The 17,060-nt window shown below is 43.7% G+C and overlaps 1 protein-coding gene across 1 annotated transcript; it reads left to right on the plus strand.

The window, feature by feature from the left end:
* Nucleotides 1–868: 868 nt before the first annotated feature.
* LOC311532357 (schlafen family member 13-like) lies at nt 869–16,200 on the plus strand. Its single transcript, XM_084650746.1, has 5 exons — nt 869–1,134; nt 2,852–3,936; nt 4,802–4,930; nt 9,929–10,649; nt 12,804–16,200. The coding sequence occupies exons 2-5, from the start codon at nt 2,859–2,861 to the stop codon at nt 13,606–13,608; spliced, it is 2,733 nt and encodes a 910-aa protein (XP_084506872.1). The 5' UTR covers nt 869–1,134; nt 2,852–2,858; the 3' UTR covers nt 13,609–16,200.
* Nucleotides 16,201–17,060: the final 860 nt, after the last annotated feature.

Genomic DNA, 17,060 nt, shown 5'->3' on the forward strand with positions numbered 1-17,060 from the left:
TGCAAATTGGATACAATCAATTTAGGCTTGAATAGAGACTGGGAGTGGCTAAGTCATTATGCAAGATAATCTATTTCCCCTTGTTTTTTCCTCCCCCCCCCCCCCGTTCCTCAGACGTTCTTGTTAAACCCTGATTTATGCTGGAAATGGCCCACCTTGATTATCATACACATTGTAAGGAGAGTAATCACTTTAGATAAGCTATTACCAGCAGGAGAGTGGGGTGGGGGGAGAGAAAACCTTTTGTAGTGGTAAACACCCATTTTTTCATGGTTTGTGTGTATAAAAACATCCTCACTGCATTTTCCACTTTTATGCATCCGATGAAGTGAGCTGTAGCTCACGAAAGCTTATGCTCAAACAAATTGGTTAGTCTCTGAGGTGCCACAAGTCCTCCTTTTCTTTTTGTGAATACAGACTAACGGGGCTGCTACTCTGAAACCTAACTTCTAATGGGAACTGGGTGCCCAGATCTTTCTGGGAGCTTTGAAAATCCCACCCTTCACCTTCAAATACTGTACAAATTAATTAATCCTCACATCCTCCAGGTGATTATCCAGCCTCATTGTACAAATGTAAGAGTGGAGGCAAAGAGAGGTTAAGGCCTTGTCTACATGCAAAGTGGGACCAAAATAACCAGCTGGGGTTTAATTCACACCTTCAGGTATTTCAGTGCATGTCTCTGGGGGTGGACACTCTTATAGCAGAATCACAGGGTCCCATCCCAGGGGGTAGCCCTGTTAGTCTGTATCCACAATTTCCTTGGTTGAAAAGAAATCAGATGACGTTTTACAGCATCCTGTTTCTGGCTTCGGGGGTGGGGGGGGTAGACCTCAGCAGTTCCTGGCCCCCTCGCCTGTCTTCCTGCTGGCAGAGCTCTTCAGGGTTAGCCCCGCGTCTGCTCGGCGCTGTGGGTCCAACTCGGCCGGTTTTGTCTCTGTCGCAGACTCCGCCCTGTCCGCTCACATCAGGAGCGCTAGGACCCAGGGCCAGAGCCGCGGGGGGCAGTGAAATGAACTGAGGCCAAGAGGAGCGTTTCTTGCAGCGCTCGGGAGGTGGGAAGTTGAGATCGGCTCCGAGAGGCGCCTTGTCTGCGTCGGCCGAGCAGACTCCGAAGAGCAGAAGAGAAGCAAGGTCAGACTCGCTTCCCCTGGGCTGGGGGGGCGGAGCGCGGCCGGCCCCCCCCGGACACGGCATGTGCCCGCTGCCGTGTGTAATGATCAGCCCCGCTACTGATCCCGTGCGGGATTTCCAGCCGGCATCTCCTAGGTCAGAAACCCAGGTTGGAAGGCTCCTGGGCGGCCCCCTGCTCGGGAGCACTGGGGCAGGTCCTTGGAGTCAGTCTCGGATTTGTGGTGCCGAGAGCAGCAACTGTGTCTTGGTCTTTGTGGGGGGCTGATTCTCATTTACACTAGAACCACTTTACACCACCCTGGGGTTTTGCCATTGACTTCAGTGGGGCCAGGATTTCACGCAGGAGTGTAAAGTGAGGGGCCCTAGTGTGAATATCACTTACAGCCACTTTAAGGCCCTTTCACGCTGCCAAAGCGGCGTGAAGTGGCGTCCGTGTGAACGAGACTCGGACCATTCTTTGTAGTGAGGGCTGATCAGTGCTGCGCTTAAAGCTGGGGTCAAGGAGCTCCGGTTGGAAATCAGCCTCTTTCCCTTTCCCCTGGCGTTTCTCCCCACCCCCCCCAGCCAAAGCTGACATGCCGTGAAACGTCTGGCACTTTGAGAGCAAGTTGCTAACATGAGAAACTGACCTGGTTACAAGGAAACAGACGGGCAGCGGGGTACTGGGGTCCTATCGTGGCGTGGTCACAGCCCTGAGCGTGAGCACTCGGCTAACATCAGTTTCCTGTTTTTTTCTAAGACATTTCTTCCTGCACAGAAAAAGCCAAGATCCTTGAAAGCAAACAGTGGAGATAGTCCTGTAATTGGAGAATATTCTGCACATGCATTGGGAAGCAGGGGGGATTTGCAGACTGGGGGTGGGGGCTTGTAGGGCCGGGCCCTTAAGTGGTTCAAGTAGGTTTTGGAAAAGGTGGTGAAGAAAAGCTCAGAGCTTTGCTGCAGGGGCTGTTTTGCTGGAGACAGTTGCTTGCACTGGTGGGTTAACAGAGTTTAGAGACAGTAGCAGAGTTTTATTGTCCTTACAATGGAAACTGAGAGCACTTTAACTCCTCCCTAGATGAGCATGGGCTAAATTTCTCCAGTGGGGATTTATTTCCATGTAATGAACAGTTTGATTCCTTTCTGTGTGTTTCAGTTTTTTCTGAAACGCTCTGAAAGTGGAAGGGTAAATCCTTACTGCCTGGGAATGACTCCCAAGGAAAGCAGCAGTATGTCCCCAGAAACCCTGGATTTGTGCTGGAAATGGCCCACCTTGATTATCATACACATTGTGAGGAGAGTGATCACTTTAGATAAGCTATTACCAACAGGAGAGTGGGTTTGTGGGGTGGGGTGGGGTCGGGAGAAAATCTGGATTTGTGCTGGAAATGGCCCAACTTGATTATCATACACATTGTAAGGAGAGTGATCACTTTAGATAAGCTATTACCAGCAGGAGAGTGGGGTGGGGGGAGAGAGAACCTTTTGTAGTGGTAAAAACCCATTTTTTCATGGTTTGTGTGTATAAAAAGATCTTTTGTACTTTCCACAGTACGCATCCGATGAAGTGAGCCGTAGCTCACGAAAACTTATGCTCAAATAAATTGGTTAGTTTCTAAGGTGCCACAAGTCCTCCTTTTCTTTTTGCGAATAGAGACTAACACGGCTGCTACTCTGAAACCTGCCACTTTGTTCTGTGTAATGTTTTAAGGGAGACCTGTTGCTTTCATTGTTTCAGGAACACGATGACCATGGAGGAGAGCCCTCTCTGTGTTGATTGGTTCACAGACTATCCGGATGCGGTTTTAAAAGTGGGAAAAGTGACTTTTGGCGAGAAATCCAGGAAGAAGATGACAGATTGCAATCTGAGAAGGAAACAAGTTGGTAACATTTCCCGAGCGGCATGTGCATTTCTGAATTCAGGAGGAGGAGTGATAAAGGCAGAGGTTGATAATAAGGACTACAATTATGAAGAACATGGGATTGGACAGGATATAGAAAAAGCCCTTACAGAACTTACTCCATCTAAAATGTCTCGAAAATACTTTGATTTTGAATATATGCGGGAAAACAACTGTGTGTTAATTTTTGTGAAGTCATGGAGCAGTGACGGCTCATCTTCACCCCGTATTTGCAGCCTAAGGACAGGCTTGTGCCAAAGATCTCTGACTCGAACTGACAGCATGAGTCCTACTGAAGCAGTGCAATTTCTCAAAGAGAAGGAAGTTTCTGCCAGGAGAAAACGTGGTGAGGGGACAGGACCAAGAGCTAAGAAAGCTCTGCTAAGTGACGTTCAGCAGGAACAAAACCTGTATATATCTGCTGAAAGATTTTATCAAAGAGACGGTCTCTGCTTTGGGGAGAAACTAAATTTCACGGAGTCGACGCATGTTGAATTTAAGAATTTTACAACAAAGAACATTTTGAAATACATGAAAGAGATCCTGCCAAATTACATCTCTGCCTTTGCAAACACACAAGGAGGATTTTTATTTATTGGAGTGGATGATAACGGGACAGTTGTTGGATGTAGGAATGACAAAGTAAATATCAGTGAATTAAAAGAAGTAATAGAACATGTTAAGGGGAAATTACCCATTTCACATTTCTGCAGTTCTCTGCCCGGAGTGAACTTAGAATGCAAAATGCTGGAGGTGTATGACAAAGATCAAAACTTGTATGGTTATGTCTGTGCTGTGAGAATCCAGCCGTTTTGTTGTGTTGTGTTTTCGGAGACTCCGGACTCATGGACTGTGAAGGGCAATGAGATCATGAGGATGACAGCCAACGAATGGACATCCTTGATGATGGCAACTGACCCAGGTCAACATGAAAAAAAAATCAAAATTTGTAGTTTATTTTTCCATATTAGCGCTAACGTCAGTATTTCTAGCATGGCGGTGCCATTGGTGATGTGATAAGTGGTCTTAAGTCACTGGTTGGTACCCCAGACTCTTACAAGGTTATAGGGACTTCTGTCTGTAATTTTATTACCGTACCTGCTATTGTAAGTTACGAGTAGCTTTCTGCTCTTTTGGTCAGATGCAAACAGCACTCGCCTATAATCTTTGGTTTCTGCGGCACCCAATAACCAGTCCGCACCAACTGTGCCAACCCAAATCCTGCAAAATCATCTACATGAGCTTTGACAATACAAGCCAAGCTTGAGGGTCATCAATTTTTAATCTAATCATAAATAGTGGAAACCTTATTTGACCTCCAACTTTTCATTCATTAGCATGCACCAAAAACTGGGGATACTTATCCCAGGATAATCCAAGAAATAATTACAGATGAAAACAACAGGACCAAGATCCAATATCATGGTCCTGATTTATGCCTTTTCCTTAACCCTTTCCTCCCTTGACGATTGCCGCAGGAATGGAGGGACCCAATTCTTTGCAACCGAAAACCCACTGCATACTCCCAACTTGTGGCAATAAGATTCTACCCTTTCTGCCACCTGAAGGGGGACACACTGCAGCTGTGAATGGGTTCCCAGATAAGCACCTCCAGTTAAATTAATTAACCTCATCTCATTTGAAGTTTCGACAGGGTGCATATGCTGCACCAGTTCATTTACAATGGAAAAACCAAATCAATTCTGTGCATACAGAGTAAAATTCTTTATGGTGGTGAAGAGGTGCAGTAATAGTGTATTAACATGAGCTTTAATTTATGTTTCTAGAGATTTCAAATTTGTGTGAAGCTTTCAGGGCTGAGCTGAGTGTGTCATGTGCACCCCCACTTACCAAAACAGTGTTTTCCAACAAAGGCCTCGCTTGTCTGCGTGATCTGCAAGAATCTCTATTTCCAGGTATGCTTTTGTAGTTTAATTCTGATTTACATATTTTGACATGATTGAAGATTTCAGTTTAGAACGAATGTTAAAATGTAGTAGGTTTCAGAGTAACAGCCGTGTTAGTCTGTATTCGCACAAAGAAAAGGAGTACTTTAAGTGGCACCTTAGAGACTAACCAATTTATTTGAGCATAAGTTTTCGTGAGCTACAGCTCACTTCAAAATGTAGTAGGAAATTACTTATTCCCCGTTTGCCTCACGTTGTTTTCAAATAATTATGAGGACTACAAGCATGGGACAGCATGCACTAACAGATTGTATGAACTGGTTGAAACAGACCAGCTGGTAGGTCTTCATATTGACCTCTCTGAATCCTCCTTGTTCCCTGGACACTGCACTCCCACACTTACTACATGTATACAAATGTATGATCATAGAAGAGTAGGACTGAAGGGACCTCGAAAGGTCCAGTCCCCTGCACTCAAGGCAAGGACAAGTGATTTTCAAGTGATCCTATGTGATATTTAATTCTTATTTCAATGTTTTTCACCTAAGAAAGCTGTGAGTACGATAGCATTACTGTATGTTAAATAAGTATCCTGACGTATGTGTTTATGTTCTTCAATATTAAAATGTGAATTTGCTGGAGTTTTATGGAGGGATTTTCAAAAGTGCATAGGATTGGCCTAACTTTGCTCTCATAGAAGTCAGTGGTAAATTCCCATTAAATTCAATGAGGGTAGAGTTAAACTAAGGCTGAGTGCTTTTGAAAATCCTACCCATAATATTTACATTTTGGTTGGGTTTGCTGGATTTCCTTAAAATATAATTTGTGTGAAATTCTGCTTAAACTGGTCAAAGTGGAGTTTTCTTACAAATATATTCAGTATTTGTTACAATTTACGCCCTTTTTTGGAAATGAATCATTCCTGAATCTTTTCTGATTTCTATGAATAGTCGTGAAACTGAACCTGTTCTCCAAATTGGTAAGACTAGGATGTGTGGGAAAAGTTCTTGTTAACTATTCACTATTCAGTCTCTGTTGTTCCTGATCTATAATATGTCCCATGTTATAGGTTTTGCTCCAAGACTGGTGGATCAAAGGATTTTAAACAAGAGAATAGGGAATAATTAATAATTAGCAAGCTTTTGTTACAGATTGATAGATCAACTATTTGTCTCAATATTTGAGAGGAATTTAGCATTGTCGAGCGCTTTTCTGAATAATCGCATGGCTGTCAGACTGTTTGCGAACACAGACGGGGACTTCGATGAATAGCAATGAACTGAACTTGGCCTGTTTGTTTAGGAATATTTTTCTATTATTATTCCAGCTGTGTTCAATTCATTAGTAATATTAAATGGCATTTTATATTTTAAACATAATAATGTCTGATAAAATTAAGCTTTTTTAAAAAAAAGCCAAAATTCATCAAATTTTTGCTTTGTTTGGGAATCATTTTCAAACCAGTCCTGTTAGATATGAGAGGTTTCAGTGTTCATAATTGTTTAATGAAACATATACTCTCTGCAATTTGTGGGTTCTTCACAATATCGCTGATGTATATTTAATATTTGGGCTGTGACATGGGTCACCCAAATAATATGGCTTGATCTAATGAAAAGAATGAGGAGGAAATCAAACAATTCATTGGGACTTTGTAGGGGAAGGTGGACTAGCTGAGAAGGGAGTATTTCCTAGAGATAATCAGGTCTAGATATTTGCCAGTTGTAGGACACTTTAAGTGTGCGGCTGTGCAAAACCGAAATGCAGGAAATGCAGTTATATAAAACACATTCTCTCTGCTTCCCCAGATATACCACACAGAACTCACCAAGTCAAAGTCCTTTACCTCACTATCACAAATAGAGTAATACTTTGTAATGCGGACAAACTCCAAAGGTTGAATACTCATATCGCTAAACTTTTTGACAAATGCCATAAGGGAAAGTTGCAGTTTAAAGAAAAGGAGTACTTGTGGCACCTTAGAGACTAACCAATTTATTTGAGCATGAGCTTTCGTGAGCTACAGCTCACTTAGAATCATAGAATCATAGAATATCAGGGTTGGAAGGGACCCCAGAAGGTCATCTAGTCCAACCCCCTGCTCAAAGCAGGACCAATTCCCAGTTAAATCATCCCAGCCAGGGCTTTGTCAAGCCTGACCTTAAAAACCTCTAAGGAAGGAGATTCTACCACCTCCCTAGGTAACGCATTCCAGTGTTTCACCACCCTCTTAGTGAAAAAGTTTTTCCTAATATCCAATCTAAACCTCCCCCACTGCAACTTGAGACCATTACTCCTCGTTCTGTCATCTGCTACCATTGAGAACAGTCTAGAGCCATCCTCTTTGGAACCCCCTTTCAGGTAGTTGAAAGCAGCTATCAAATCCCCCCTCATTCTTCTCTTCTGCAGGCTAAACAATCCCAGCTCCCTCAGCCTCTCCTCATAACTCATGTGTTCCAGTCCCCTAATCATTTTTGTTGCCCTTCGCTGGACTCTCTCCAATTTATCCACATCCTTCTTGAAGTGTGGGGCCCAAAACTGGACACAGTACTCCAGATGAGGCCTCACCAATGTCGAATAGAGGGGAACGATCACGTCCCTCGATCTGCTCGCTATGCCCCTACTTATACATCCCAAAATGCCATTGGCCTTCATCGGATGCATACCGTGGAAACTGCAGCAGACTTTATATATACACAGAGAATATGAAACAATACCTCCTCCCACCCCACTGTCCTGCTGGTAATAGCTTATCTAAAGTGATCATCAGGTGGGCCATTTCCAGCACAAATCCAGGTTTTCTCACCCTCCACCCCCCCACACAAATTCACTCTCCTGCTGGTGATAGCCCATCCAAAGTGACAACTCTTTACACAATGTGCATGACAATCAAGTTGGGCCATTTCCTGCACAAATCCAGGTTTTCTCACATCCCCCCCACCCCCATACACACACAAACTCACTCTCCTGCTGGTAATAGCTCATCCAAACTGACCACTCTCCAAGTTTAAATCCAAGTTAAACCAGAACATCTGGGGGGGGGGGGTAGGAAAAAACAAGAGGACACAGGCTACCTTGCATAATGACTTAGCCACTCCCAGTCTCTATTTAAGCCTATATTAATAGTATCCAATTTGCAAATGAATTCCAATTCAGCAGTTTCTCGCTGGAGTCTGGATTTGAAGTTTTTTTGTTTTAAGATAGCGACCTTCATGTCTGTGATTGCGGGACTAGAGAGATTGAAGTGTTCTCCGACTGGTTTATGAATGTTATAATTCTTGACATCTGATTTGTGTCCATTTATTCTTTTACGTAGAGACTGTCCAGTTTGACCAATGTACATGGCAGAGGGGCATTGCTGGCACATGATGGCATATATCACATTGGTGGATGTGCAGGTGAACGAGCCTCTGATAGTGTGGCTGATGTTATTAGGCCCTGTGATGGTGTCCCCTGAATAGATATGTGGGCACAGTTGGCAACTGGCTTTGTTGCAAGGATAGGTTCCTGGGTTAGTGGTTCTGTTGTGTGGTATGTGGTTGTTGGTGAGTATTTGCTTCAGGTTGCGGGGCTGTCTGTAGGCAAGGACTGGCCTGTCTCCCAAGATTTATGAGAGTGCTGGGTCATCCTTTAGGATAGGTTGTAGATCCTTAATAATGCGTTGGAGGGGTTTTAGTTGGGGGCTGAAGGTGACGGCTAGTGGCGTTCTGTTATTTTCTTTGTTAGGCCTGTCCTGTAGTAGGTAACTTCTGGGAACTCTTCTGGCTCTATCAATCTGAATTGGATTTCATTTGCAAATTGGATACTATTAATTTAGGCTTAAATAGAGACTGGGAATGGCTAAGTCATTATGCAAGGTAGCCTGTGTTCTCTTGTTTTTTCCTCCCCCCCCCCCCCCAGATGTTCTGGTTTAACTTGGATTTAAACTTGGAGAGTGGTCAGTTTGGATGAGCTATTACCAGCAGGAGAGTGAGTTTGTGTGTGTATGGGGGTGGGGGGGATGTGAGAAAACCTGGATTTGTGCAGGAAATGGCCCAACTTGATTGTCATGCACATTGTGTAAAGAGTTGTCACTTTGGATGGGCTATCACCAGCAGGAGAGTGAATTTGTGTGGGGGGGTGGAGGGTGAGAAAACCTGGATTTGTGCTGGAAATGGCCCACCTGATGATCACTTTAGATAAGCTATTACCAGCAGGACAGTGGGGTGGGAGGAGGTATTGTTTCATATTCTCTGTGTATATATAAAGTCTGCTGCAGTTTCCACGGTATGCATCCGATGAAGTGAGCTGTAGCTCACGAAAGCTGATGCTCAAATAAACTGGTTAGTCTCTAAGGTGCCACAAGTCCTCCTTTTCTTTTTGCGAATACAGACTAACACGGCTGCTACTCTGAAACTTGCAGTTTAAAAAACCTCAAAACAAAAAAACTAAAATATGGAATGCCAGTAATTCTTAATTAAGATTCCCTTTAAACATATGGAAAATAAGCAAAATACACAGTTTAGGTCACACAAATTCTCACTTCTCTTCCTCTGTGATCTTCTACTTCTGCCAGTATTTCATTTTCATCATAAAATTTTCTTGAATGAGTTTCTGGTTTCATTTTTTCTGAAGTGGAATAGCAAACTGTTTCGTACAGTGTGCATGTGAATCATAGTCAATATAGACACAGGTCTCCAACAGTAAATTAATAGGGGAAAAATGGTTTTGTGTTCAGGTCTGGTTGATTTCATCTAATTAAAAAGTAATAACCTAGTGCCCTCAAATCTGGGAAATACACAGTTAAGGAAAGGTGAAATAATTCCTTTCAATGTCAGAAATATTTCAATATTTTCCAGCACTTTTACTTTTCATAATACTCCTTTCAATTGTGCTAACTAATGGATTGCAATATATTTTCAACCATAAATTCAGTTGGAATAGCTTTTTAAATGGCCTTGTAGAGCTTTTGAAAAAAGAGAATAATCATACAAATATATATTTTTTTCTAATTCTCTCAATTTCTAGTAAATGGTAATGGGATAACATACAAACCAGACAACCTCAGCAAAGAGCTCTTCTCAGAGTATCCAGGGCTGGAGGATTTAATGAACGAGCAAATGGAAGAGCTGCAATATTCTCAGGGACTACTGATATTTGCAAGAAGCTGGGCTGTTGCTGTTGGATTGCCAGAGAATCAGCATGTTGTCTGTGATGCTCTCTTAATAGCCGCAGGCAAATACCCAACGCTGTACACCGTCACGGAGGATTATTCCATGGTTGGGTTTGAATATTCAAAACATATTGCTTGTACGTTAAAGAAGAAACTGGTAAATGATGGGGGATACACTCAGAAAGTGTGTGTGATTCCCCATCTCCTACACCTTGGAATCAACAGAGAGCTAAATAATGACTCACATGTACAAGTCAAGCATCCCCTTTCCTATGTCCTCTTGCCCAATGACATGCCAGACTTACTTCACTCACTTGTGATAATCTTGTTGAGTTTTAGATCCTTCTTAAGTGACATGCTTGGCTGTGAATTTTTCAACCTTCTCACCTTTAAACAGTATGAGATACTAACAATGAATCTTCACAAATTCAAGAAGCTGTTTATCTATGGCCTGCCAGGAACGGGGAAGACAGTTGTGGCCCTGAATATCATAGAGAGGATAAAGAACGTGTTCCACTGCAAATCTGATGAGATTCTGTACATTTGTGAGTACCAGCCTCTGACAGCAATTGTGAAGTAAGTATTGTGTAGCTAATTCAAAACCCTGTGCTGTTAAATCATATCAAATGCCAGAGGGACGATGGGGAAATATGTTTAATGCAGGAAGAAAAGTCTTTTTAAAGACTGAGAAACATTTTTTGCCAGTCAATAAAGAAATGGACCACTATTCTCTAAGGCCTTGTCTACAAACAAGCCCTCAACTCATAATTTTCTGGCTCTACTAAGTAGGGTTAAACAAATCAGTGGTAATGTGGAGTATTATCAATCGGAAGTTTTCCAGTGCTGAGATGATGCCATAAGTAAGAGGGTAGTATGCATGTTATAGGACAGAATGGGCAGGGATTAATGGTATTTGGGAGGCCTTTTTTGACAAACCATCTTAAAACAATTTGGGTGAGATTCACCCCTCGATGGGAAAATTGCACTTCTGTGAGCCACCTAACCCCCTGCACCCAGAGGGTATTCACCTCTAGGGGACATCGGGCAGGGTTTCTGTTCCTCTCCTCTCTTGAGGGTGAATGTGGGGAAGGTCAGCTTTGGTTTCTGCCAGATGCTCTATGGAGCCTTCTTCACATTCTACCTCTCCACCATATCCCTCCCTTGGTCCTAATGTCTGTCCCATCTCTGTTTTCTCTACCAGTCTCTCTTTACCCGGAGCTATTCCATTCTTCCCCCCATGCTACCATTGCTTCTAGCCCTCTGCCCCAACCAGCAGCCCCCTCTTCCTCAATTCTTCCTGTCGCCTCTGCTCCCTACTCCCTTCCCCAGCACTGAGGTCTTGTCCCACCCCTCAAAACTGTTTTGCCTCCATCCCCAACCTCCCTTCAAGTCCTGTCTCTGCTGTCCAAACACACCCATGTCCTGCTGCTGCTCAGGGTAAGGAGGTGGCTGGTGAATCAGCCGGGAATTGCTTTCTGCTCCTCGCTGTCGGCCAGGAGGGGAAGGGTGCCACTGATGGAGAAGGCGGCAGAGCTGCCTTCACCGGACAGGGCATGACAGTTTGTTTCATAGTTTGCTCACGTGGACTCATTCACCCCAGGAGTCAAGATTGATTCCTGTGGCCAGCCAGGTGGCGTTCCACTCTTCAGACCCTGGGTGGGGGGGGTGTCCAGTTGAGCTGCTTCCCAGCCAACCTGTGCACAGTGACCCACGTCAAATCCTGAAATCATTTATACACTGAAAGAGACCCTCGTTATAATGGCCCTAGTCACATTTACGCTAAGGCTAGAACTGTGTAAAGGGGCCTTAATGTAAATGAGAATAAGGCTCATATTGAATGAGATCCGAAGTACGTTTGTAATCTATGTAAGCAATTTTTATGTATCTATATATGATCTATCTATATATATATATCTATATAGTCATTATCTGAGTGTATGAACTGTAAAGGTAATAGAACAATTATGCAAATCACCTTAATTGGCTGTTGCAGCCCCTTATAATGCTTGCTTGTTTTCTGTAATATCTTTTTGTGTAGGGTCTATAATGATTTTAAGCAGTGGAGTAACAAACTATAAATTAACAAATTGTGGGGGACTACACAACATAACATCCTTCAGACAATCTGCATGAGCTGCCTCCCAATAATTATAATACATTTTTGGGTACCCTTTTACTAAGTGTTTTATAAAATATTTTAGAAGTACATTAACATACTTCTATTGTTGTTATGTCAGAAACGTGCACTTTTTGGGTGGGTAAAAGCTCATAGAATCAGAGAATATCAGGGTTGGAAGGGACCTCAGGAGGGCATCTAGTCCAACTCCCTGCTCAAAGCAGGACCAATCCCCAATTTTTGGCCCAGATCCCTAAATGGCCCCCTCAAGGATTGAACTCACAACCCTGGGTTTAAAGGGCCAATGCTCAAACCGCTGAAATGCTTCCTCTACTGCTTTTGTGCACATTATGTAACACATCGGAGGTGTGCTGTTTCTGATGTAACTCATCAATTACCTACATGCTTTCGGTGTTGAATGTGTGTTGCCCTTTGTAAATGTGGGTTTTTTTAAATAATCAGAAGTGAAATCTTAAAAGCAAAAAGTTTGCAAGCTTGTTCATAGCCAGAAAGAGGTGATTTGATACACTTGTCACTCCTCTAAATTGGATCAACTGCACAGACCAACAGAAAATTCACACTAATCATGCCAAATGTCTTCTTTTATTTTGTAGAAGGAGAAACATTTGCCGGCCTGTGACCCGAGTTGCCTTCTTAAAGGGGAATTATCAATCAGTGAAGCACATAGTAATTGATGAGGCCCAGAATTTCCGGTCAGAGGATGGCGATTGGTACAGCAAAGCTCAGTGCATCACCCAAGGACATGGTCATTGCGAACCTGGTGTTCTCTGGATCTTCTTGGACTATTTACAAACAAGTCACCCATTTCCATGCGGTCTTCCACATCCATCAGAACAATATCCTCAGGAGTGGTTAACTATAGGGGTCCGGAATGCCACCCAGATATACAATACCATGGAACAAGAGATGCAAAATATTGTAAAATATCCACAAATTGATATTCCTTTTGAGCGGTTAAGAATGCTGCTCAATGAAGCTGTATGTGGCCATCCCCTGCCAGGTGTTTGTAGGGTAGAAGAAAACTTGGAGGAGGAGGAAATAGCGACATATGTGGTTGATACCTGTCGCCAATATTTCCGAAGTGGTTACTCCGGGAAAGACATTGCTATCCTGTGCAACACAATGAAAGAGAAGGATAGGTATCAGTGCATATTACAACCCAAAATGAGAGCGACGATGAGAAATTTCAAACTGGACGCATGTTTCACAACGGCAGACAATGTGCTGGGTCATGGCATTGTTCTCGACAGCATCCGCCGCTTTTCTGGCCTGGAGAGAAACATCGTATTTGGGATCAACCCAGTCCCTGTCCCTACACAGAATGTGATTTCCGAAAATCTTAAACTCTGTGTGGCATCCAGAGCTAATTTACAACTTCATTTGCTGTATGAAAGGTAATGCTTGCAAGTGTCCTGGTGGTTCCCTCGGGATCTGTTTAATAACCCGTGATAGTCATGTCGCTTTTGTGGTTTTTCACCCACGATTCAGACCTAAATACAAATCTCACCATGGGTGAAATTTTACCTTAGAGGGCTCCCATCTCCCAGGCTAATAAACTACATGAGACCTGGTGAGGCCTGGGGGTCTTAAAAAGCCAGTCCGTAAAATAAACCAAAGGAGCTACATGGGATATAGTGAGAATGGTCCACTTGAAGCTAATCAGTCCTTCCTGCTAATGTTTCAAGAGTGGTCTCTGATCTTCAGGTTTCCAAGATGCACCACTGTGATCCACAAAACTCTGGTTTGGCTAAAACCTGTAGGGGCCTAAATTCACTTTAGGGGCCTAACTTTCCGCTGTGCAAATTCCCTAGCTGTTTAAATTTCAGATGCTGGGGCATGTGTACTGCTCCCTCCCTCTAGGAGCCTAGGCACTTGTCTCACCTAAGCCCAGAGCGACTCACCAGCCAGGGGAAGACTAAGTTTTGTGCAGGAGGTGTTATGCAGACAAAACTACACAAGATCATTTTAGGGGACAAAGCAAAGATGCCACGTTTATTATGATAACAATTTGATCTATAACCACTAGCTAATACATAATACTTACACACACACACATCAGATGTTCTGCAGCAGCTTGAGTTCATGGCTTGATTCCGCAGCTTGGGATCGTGGCGGCTAACTGGCCAGGAAAACTCGACACGAGGAAGGGCCGGGTCTCTGTCAGGCGCGCACTGATGCCCCTCAAGGTTGGCAGCAGAACGTTACCCGAAGTCTTCCATCTCACCCATCTTTTTTATAGGTTTTTTAGTCTGAATCCAGAGTCTATAGGTCTTGCTGTGTCAGGCTGCCCTGCGTTCGGTGTGATTGATCACCCGTCAATTGCAGATGTGACTTTCAGCCTCCGTCCGGCTTTGATCTTCCTTCTATTGTACCTTTGTTCTTTTCTTCTTAGGGTGGACTCTTCTTACTTTGTTAGGGCTGTTGTCTGCATCTTCAGCCGTTGGTATTTGAACTTTATTTCACCAGGACAGGCTGGCGCTAGAGGTTGATTCCATCATCCATACATACCTCATTCACACATCTAAACTAAACTAACAAGATTACAGCAGGGTTTTGCAAAAATGAAGGTTGCAGCAAGCTTTTACAAAATGGAGTGAGCATTTTAAAATGGAGTTCGGGACAAGTTAAAATGGATTTTGAGTTACAATATGGACAAGTGTAAGGAATGGCAAACAGTGAACAGAAGTTACAGTATAGACAAGTATAATGAATGACAAACACTGAGCAGAAGTTACAATGTTGAAGCAGTGTAAGTTTCAGCATTTCAGCAGCAATTGGATTGAAAGTGAAATTTACAAGTACAGCTGTGGCTCTTAACAAGCAGCTTAATTGTCAATTAGTCAGTTATTGGGGTACCCGGTTTTATGAATGAATGAAGTTTAATTCATAAAACTTTACTTATGAAGTTATATTAATAAAGTGAACAATTACAAACAATTTCATTTATTAATTCTACGGAGGTGATTCGGTAGGCATACTCAGAGGCTGCTTACCGCATTGAGTCCCATTCAAAACTGGCCGGAGAAGGAGATGGTGGTGATGCCCACCTCAGAACTTTCAGTCCAGGGATTCGAGCACTCCCTTGGGGCGTGGCAGGCCTAGGTTCAGTTCCCTCCTCTCTGCCAGAGGGGTCTGACACCTCTGAGGAGGGCGCTGTAACCCCTGAGCTAGGGGGCACATTCTGATGTGTGGTTCCCTCAGTCTCTCCTGAGGAAGCTGTGGATAAATAATAGTGATTAGAGCAGGCAGCTAGACCCAGGGTCTACCGTGCCTCAGGTGAGTGCTCTAACCACTGGGCCAGAAGTTATAAAGTGGACACCACTTCCTGCGGCTTTTTTTGTGGTGTGAGACAAGCACCAAACCGGTTCCTGCGGAGAGCCACCTTATGTGTCTGAGCCGCTTGTCTCCAGGACAGCGGTTGCCATTTGTGAATCACCAGCAGAGATGAGGGCTTCCCTGCAGCCTGGACTTCGGGGCCTCACTCTGAGAAAAGGGCGGGCTTAGCAGACACCTGTCTTGTTGGCATCTCCCATTAGCCCACCTAGCATGCTGCCTTTTGTGGATCGCAGTCGAAGGCGCCGGTCTCTTCCCATTCATTATACAGGGAGCCTAGGCACTTATCTTTGTGGATCGCAGTGTTGTTCTTACGACTTTCTAGTGCCTAAGTTAGATGTTGCCATGGTGGGCGTCACAGTGCTTAAGTCCCCGTGTAGATCCAGCTATAGTGACTAAATCATTGGCGTTACATTCTCACCGACTTTGGAAATCAGGCCCAGAATGTCTGAAGTTAGATACCAGGGTAGATGGGCCTAAACCAAAATAATTGGAATCACCAATTTTAATCACTACTTAAATCAGCAAGTAGGAACCCTTGACTTAAATCACTGATTTTAATCTTCTCTTATGTTTATATTTAAGTAATTTTTCCTAGAGAAAGGTTATTTCTTATTGGTTGGTATAACCATTAAACCATGTTCCTTTGCGACCAAAAATAGCCTTCACTCTTTGATCCTTTTTTTTGCTAATGCTGTAGCTTTAAATGCTAATTTAAACAATTCTAGATCTTTACAAAGAGTAAAAATTAAGAATCTGAATACATTTATGGCATGTTAGAGAATGGAGATAATTTTTTATTGTGATTTGTATCAATCTGCATTTGGATGGAGATTGGAATTCTATTAAAAATGTACAAAACCGGCTCTTTAAAGTTGTTTATTAAATAAAACTACCTTAAGTGTGTTGGGGGAGGGATAGCTCAGTGGTTGGAGCATTGGCCTGCTAAACCTAGGGTTGTGAGTTCAATCCTTGAGGGGGCCATTTAGGGATCTGGGGCAAAAATTGGGGCTTGGTCTTGCTTTGAGCAGGGGGCTGGACTAGATGACCTCCTGAGGTCCCTTCCAACCCTGATCTTCTATGATTGACTTTAAGTGCTGCAGTGGGCTAGGAAGACCAAGACCCTAGGTAAATGGACACCTGGTTTGTGCAGAGGGAGGGCAGGAAGTCCCACAAGCTGAAGGGCAGGAGAGGGAAGTAGCCCAGGGGAAGGAACCACTAGATCTAGTGGTTTACCGCTATCCCTAGGGCCCCTGGGCTGGGACCCGGAGTAGAGGGCGGGCCCGTGTCCCTCCCTCTCCACTCCCCTCCTCTAGGACACTAGTGGGGCAGTTAATACCCCAGTTCAGGGGCGAGAAATGATGCCCTGAACCCCCACCCAAGAACAGAAAGCGCGAGACCCATCATAGTAGTGCCGGCAATTTGCCACAATAGAGAAAAGTGAGAGAATATTCCTGCAAACCGTAATTGCACGCAGTCGTATTCGTGCTACTGGCACGTTATGGTCATGTCAGAGC

This window comes from Lepidochelys olivacea, assembly GCF_965140295.1.
Source record: "Lepidochelys olivacea isolate rLepOli2 genome assembly, chromosome: 17".
In the NCBI taxonomy this organism is placed as follows: Eukaryota; Metazoa; Chordata; order Testudines; family Cheloniidae; genus Lepidochelys; species Lepidochelys olivacea.

Bases quoted from the DNA above. Each gene is read 5' to 3' on its own strand.
- LOC311532357 (XM_084650746.1), top strand. From the start codon at position 2,859: ATGACCATGGAGGAGAGCCCTCTCTGTGTTGATTGGTTCACAGACTAT. The intron at 4,931-9,928 runs GTATGCTTTTGT...CTCAATTTCTAG, and splicing joins GCAAGAATCTCTATTTCCAG to TAAATGGTAATGGGATAACA. The intron at 10,650-12,803 runs GTAAGTATTGTG...TTTATTTTGTAG, and splicing joins CCTCTGACAGCAATTGTGAA to AAGGAGAAACATTTGCCGGC.